The sequence below is a fragment of the Myotis davidii genome, unplaced genomic scaffold (assembly GCF_000327345.1).
Source record: "Myotis davidii unplaced genomic scaffold, ASM32734v1 scaffold1, whole genome shotgun sequence".
Taxonomy (NCBI): domain Eukaryota; kingdom Metazoa; phylum Chordata; class Mammalia; order Chiroptera; family Vespertilionidae; genus Myotis; species Myotis davidii.
Window position 1 is genome coordinate 11,442,285 of NW_006294681.1, and position 6,394 is coordinate 11,448,678.

Genomic DNA, 6,394 nt, shown 5'->3' on the forward strand with positions numbered 1-6,394 from the left:
GTCTCTCCCACAAAAGGGAAAGAACTCTATGAAAGCAAAGACCATATCAACTTGGTCCACCAATGCTCAGTCCATAGCCTGCCTCAAAAAAATATTTTTGAATGAATGAATAAAAGACATGGGTAAGGCACTTAACCTGTATGAGCCTATGTCCTTATCTGTAGGCTCAAAGTTATCATTAGAGTGAAGCAAGGTGATAAATTGACCAGTTAGACAATAGTCAGTACTCCATAAATATTATTCAAGACCTTATTAACTTTTTGACTAAATTATTTTCCATGTGACTTGAAATAAGTAATCTGCCTCTTTATGTCTCCCCATTTTCTTTTATTAATAGGTCCTACCATATGAAAACTCTCCAAAAGCAGTAAATTTTATAATTTTGCATTTGTCCACGATTTTTATACAGAGAAGTACAATATAATTCAATCGTTTCAGACACAGTACAACATAACTTGTAAGCAAGACGGAGTGAGGGCATTTCTACCCCATTTAGTGGATAGTGATGTTGATAGATAAGGATTCAAAAGAATTGCCTCAAATCATATTACAACTTGGTGGGAAAGTCAAGTTCTCATGAGGTATTGGGCCTCCAGATTCTCTTTATCCTTGACTTGACTCTTCTTATTTTTACTTCTCCAGTTTTGGGAAATTGTTGTGACTCTTTTCTTGCCACAGATTCCTGATCAGACTTCCCTTAGTTCATCTTGACCCCCTCATCCTTAGGCTGTGCTATTGAAGGGCGATGCACTTTTTAAGGCCTGTAGTTACAAACAGTTGTTATTTCAGCCCCAGTTAGGAATGGCCCACACATGTATTCCTGAAATGGAACACAGCTACTGATGATAATCAGTATTGATTAGTGAATCCAAATGCATCTCATTCATGGTGGGTGGAGCTAAATAAAGAAGTATAAAATGTGCATTGTACTGTATCATCAATTTCTCAAACTTCTTCCTTTGGTTCCTTATTTGTTTATGTTCCAGGAACGGCAGAGCATCACGTAGTGACCTGTCAACTCAGGAAGCTGATGGTCTGACTGAACTAGTCCTGGGGCTCTTCACAGAAAAGGCAGCCGGGGTCCTGGTCGGCGGGAGATTCCATCTGAATGGTGAGTGAATGCACAGGAAAGCTATTGCTGAGGGCTTTAGCAATCTCTCTCCGAACGCCCTGGCTGTCCCGGCTGGCTGCTGTTGAAGAGAAATCATGGTGAGCCTGACATTGATTGCACACAAATAGGAACTACTACATCTCCAGCAATGTGCTTGGTGGGGTGGGGCACAGGCCTAGTGCGCAGAAGGAGCCAGGTTGTCTCTGACAATCAGCTACATCTGCACAGACAAGGTGTGTGTGTGTGTGTGTGTGTGTAGAAGCGGGGAAGGATTTTAGGGCAGCAAAGTACCCAGACACTATGGGAGCTCTTCTTCACAATTATCTCTGGGGTCTGGCACTCCTAGGAGCTGAGTATGAAAGTGGAAATGAGCCCTGGAAAAAGCCAAGGCAGACCTGTTATTTCTTATACAGCCTTGCTCACCAGTCCCCAGGGACCTCTGGGTTGCAGCCCTTATATCTAATCAGAACCTATATTAAGGCTGGTGACAGGAGGCAGGGAGCATTTAGAGCTCCCCACAGGCCTTTCTGAGAGCAGCAACCCTCACTCCATCTTTTCTCTTGTCCCCAAAGGTATCAGGAGGCTGTAAAATTCCCTCCACAGTAACATGATTAGTAGGTTCTTGCATTTGCAATAAAATATTAGTGTTGTGGATGCTGTAAATTCCCTGCAGCCAGATCTGCGCCTCTCAGCAAAGATCGGGATGTCTGAGAAAGCGAAGTCCTCAAATGACTGTCACCGATGTTCCTGTACCCTCTGTCTACATAACTTCCTGAGTTATTTTCTAGCAGCCTAATGTGTCTTATTGGCCTGTCTCCCGAGGCAGAGAGACACCTCCCACCACCCAGTTTCTCAGCTCTAGGACATACCCTGGACAAAATCACCTTCTCCTTGAGAAAGTCATTTTTAGAATAAATCCAATTTCCTAAGAATTATCTCACATGGTTATAGAATTTCTAATCATCCAGTAAAAAAAAATATGTATCACCATTAATTTTTACTACCAAGTTTTTTAGGTTGTTAGAACCTTAGGCCCCAGCCAGCGTGGCTCAGTGGTTGAGCATCAACTTAGAAACCAGGAGGACACGGTTCAATTCCCAGTCAGGGCACATGCCCAGGTTGTGGGCTCAATCCCCCATGTGGGGCATGCAGGAGGCAATGAATCAATGATTCTCTCTAATCATTGATGTTTCTCTCTCTCTCTTCCTCTCTGAAATCAGTAAGAATATATTTAAAGAAAAGAAAAAAAGAACCTTAAGCATGGAACCTGTGTATGCTGTATCTTTCTTCGGTGATAGGCAAAGCATCTCATACACAAGAGATACTCAATGAAGATTTATTATTGAAATCATCCCTATTATTTAACCGTTTGAGTTCCAAGCCAAACAAGTGAAGTCTAATTTTCAGAGCCTAAGGACTTCAAATTTGGGTGGCATTTTTACCCACTTTGTCCTACCCTCTTCAGTCAGCCTCTCTAGGAATAGCATCAGTATCATTGTTGCCATGACAACATTGACAAGGGCTATGGTTTTCAAAGGCCCTTGGTAATACAAAGTATTTCACAGCTGTTTAGACAGGTATTGGCCACTAAGGGTAGCTCTACAAAAAGGAGGAAAATTACTGACTTTACAGAACAAGGACTGAATTTTGTCCAGTCTTACTGACCTGCAGCAACATGAGCCGAGAGAATCACCTGGTTCGTTGTCAAAGACCAGATGTGCAAGCTGTGCACAGACACCACCCCATCCACCGCTAAGATGAGCTCTTTCACAGCGTTGTAGTTGAGGTTCTTTGGCACACCTGACACAAGTAAAGAGTGGGAGGTTATTGTTATTCCACTGAATATAGCTCATCTAGATGGCCAATTGGGGCTGTAAGGGGAGGCGGGGGGTGGATCCTTAACCCGCCTTTTTCAGGATTTAAGAGCCTTACTCATTGGGATTTTCTCCTCAGGGATAATTTAAAATTCTCTACAATTTGAGTTTAGTTTAATCCCACTTCATATTATTTCACAGCGATAACAAAGAGTTGGTCAATATGTAATTTTACTTAATTAGCTGCACAAAGCTCAGGATAGCAGAAACAAATTAGTGGGATTTTTTCTCAGATTAGTCATAGAATGTATATACAATCATGGGTGAAGTTGTTGTATTATAGTAATAATAATAATAAAGACATAGCTTTGTTGAGAACCTATAGTAGGTCAAGGTTTATGCTAAGTACTTTATTTATAATGATTGTCTTATTTTCATATTTACAAGAACTTTACGAGCTAGTTTATCAGTGCTACTGTTCCTATTTCACTGGAGGAGAAATTGGGAGACAGAAAGGTTAAAAAGCATTGCTAAGGCCACATAGATAAATGGGATGCGAGGGTCTGCAGTTCCTGCTCTGAGTGTGAGGTGTTATGCAAATGCTAGACTCTAGGGATTGCAGCCCACAGTTGACTGTTATGCCGAGTGTGTCATCTCTGCAGAGTTTCATTTGGCTCTTGAAGACCTGCTGTCATTCATCTAGGACCCTTATGATGAAGTCATGATCCCATTACTTTTGTCTCTCTTGCCTCATTTATCTCTTTACGATCATGAGGAACACAAGCCCAGTATTACTTATTTTGCTCCATGAAATAATGTCAATGAGCACGGGGCTATGCTCCCATGGACCTCCGTGCTCCATCCCATTCTAGGGACCATTTTTCCCCTGACGGAGAGCCTGCAAGAATATTAATGCATCCAAGAAAGTACTCAAATAAGTGTTTAAAAAATAATTTCCCAGATTAATAAATAAATGAAAAAATCACTCAATTATAGAATTGCATATTAAGTAAATAAGATAAAATATTCCACCAATCATATTAGGAAGGAAGAGAATCAGCAGTTTGATAATACCCCATGTTGGTGAACATGTGAGGAAATGGGCACTGTTAATGTTTTATTGGCCAAAAAGATGTTGAAATAGTTTTTTGGCAGAAATGACCATATCTGTCAAATTTTAAAATGCACAGAACTTTTGAAATGGAAATAACATTTCTAGGAATTATTCCAAAGGTGTACAAATGCTAAAAATATATATATGCGCATGAATGTTAATTATACCGTTGTTTGCAATGGCCATCAATAAGCAAGTACATGCATACAGTGGAATAGTTTATAGCTATGTAAAAAAAATAGGGTGTTTCTATATATGTATTTAAATGGAAAGATATCCAAGTGAAAAAAACAAGTGCAGAGCAAAATAAGTACAAATCCAGAATCCTATTTGTTTAAAAAATACATACATACATTCTATGTGTATATATACATTCTATGTGTATATATACATTATATGTATATATAAATATTTATATGTATATATTATATATAATGTGGTATACATTATATGTGTATGTATGTAAATATTAATATGTATATATATATTATACATATATATATATATAGTTATCTTTTGAAAGATGTATGTCAACTTATAAGTAGATGTTACCCCTGAAGAATGGGACTGAGAATTCAAAGTAGGAAAAAAGGGGAGACCTTTAAAATTCATTTTCTACTTTTGCATATTATTTTAAAATGTTACCAAAGATAAGTATTCTTTTATGCTATTCTAATTTGAAAATCTATTTTAGAAATTAAGCATCTACCAGATAGGAGTTATCTGGCAGTTTCCATAATTAACTGTCCTTTCTTTAAATAAATAAGGAAGATAACCACCAGAGCAGATCTACACTGAGAGACAGGGAAAGTGGAATATAGTCATCTCCACCAATAGTGCGCCCATCTGCCTTTTATCGCCCTGGTAGTCAGTAAGTGCCATCCTAGCGACAACAGCTGCAGCTCAGCACTTGGCCCTCAGGAGAGGAAATGGGTGCATTTGTGACTTGACAGATCAAATATTGTCACCTCCAGAGTGAGGAAGTTTGCTTGTTACTCAGTTACATTTGACTCCATTTGGTTTCACTGTTGTCAACATTATCATCTGCCAACAATGATACTGCCCACTGAGAACAGAAACCTTAAATGCAGCCATGGCAGTGAACACTAAAACTGCGAACTGCTTTGAAGGCAACTGTCCTCTGAGACTGTGTCTCCCTTATTTCAAAATGTGCTAGACAAAAAAGAAAAGTTCATCCAATATCCGGATATTTATGATCATCCAAATGTTTGATATGATGCAAACCTCTGGCTCTGATAGAATTTTCTGGAAGCCATTCCCCGCACCCTCCTATAGGAATCTCTAAGTGCTATGAAAAGACTCATTCAGTGGTTCTCAAAGTGTGGTCCCCAGAGCAGCAGCAGCATGTTGTTAGAACTTCAGATTCTTGGGCCCCACCCCAGACCTATGTCTCAGGAAGGGTGTGGGTGGGCCCAGCCATCTGTGTTGTTTTAACAAACCCTCCAACCAATTCCGATGCCACTAATGTTGGAGAACTGCTGGCCTAGTCTAATTAGGGTAGGCAAGCAGCTCTTCTGAATAGCTACAATGCTGCTAAGGGTAGGTTTATACTGTCTTTCTTGGGTCTTGTCCATACACTTAGGGATAAACTAATATCTTCACAATAACTTCCTCATGTCTATCTTTAGTGTGTGTGCATATTGTTTTTATACTGAACCATAACATTTAACAGTTACTGGAGGAAAAATAGAAACCAATACTTTTTAGTTGTTCCATAGGAAAGAAAATCATAATATTTGTTTTCCCCCAAGAAGAGAAAACATGGATCTTGGGAATAAAATAAAATCACTCCTACCTTCCATGAGTAAGATGGAGAAGTCCTTTAAGACTGTGACGGTACTGGCCAACACCAGGACAGAAAACACAAATGTGCAGATTGAGTCGGCCATTTTATAGTCTGGCTGGAAAATATAAGGGCTTTAGGTTAACTGAATGTGTGTCTCCTTTGAAGAAAGTCTGATGAATAAAATATGTAAACCTCCCTGTTTCCTTCCCTCTCTATCACCCTTTCACCCCCCACTTAACATCCAACATGACACCTGATATCCAATTCAGAGGCAACTTTCTGAAGACTCAATCTTTCTCTTAAGCCAAGGGTGGGAACCTTTTTTTTCTCCCAAGGGCTATTTGGATATTTATAACATCATTGGCGGGCCATACAGAATTATCAACTTAAAAATTAGCCTGCTATATTTGGTCAAACATTTAGTTAACTCACCCCTAATGCCTTGGCAGGGCTGAACCAAATGATTTCTCAGGCCTTATATAGCCCTCAAGCCAGGCATTCCCCACCCCTGTGTTAAGCTTGAAACTACCAGTGACAGAAGAAGAGAG

The 6,394-nt window shown here is 39.6% G+C and overlaps 1 protein-coding gene across 1 annotated transcript in view; it reads right to left on the reverse strand.

The window, feature by feature from the left end:
• Positions 1-320: 320 nt before the first annotated feature.
• SLC30A8 (solute carrier family 30 (zinc transporter), member 8) overlaps positions 321-6,394 on the reverse strand; it is a 26,702-nt gene continuing 20,628 nt past the window's right edge. Inside the window, exons 6-8 of the mRNA XM_006769129.2 lie at positions 5,856-5,961; positions 2,777-2,911; positions 321-1,190 (exon numbers count right to left, since the gene is read on the reverse strand). Of these exons, the coding sequence (XP_006769192.1) occupies positions 1,045-1,190; positions 2,777-2,911; positions 5,856-5,961 (387 nt within the window). The 3' untranslated portion in view covers positions 321-1,044. The remainder of the gene's footprint in view (positions 1,191-2,776; positions 2,912-5,855; positions 5,962-6,394) is intronic.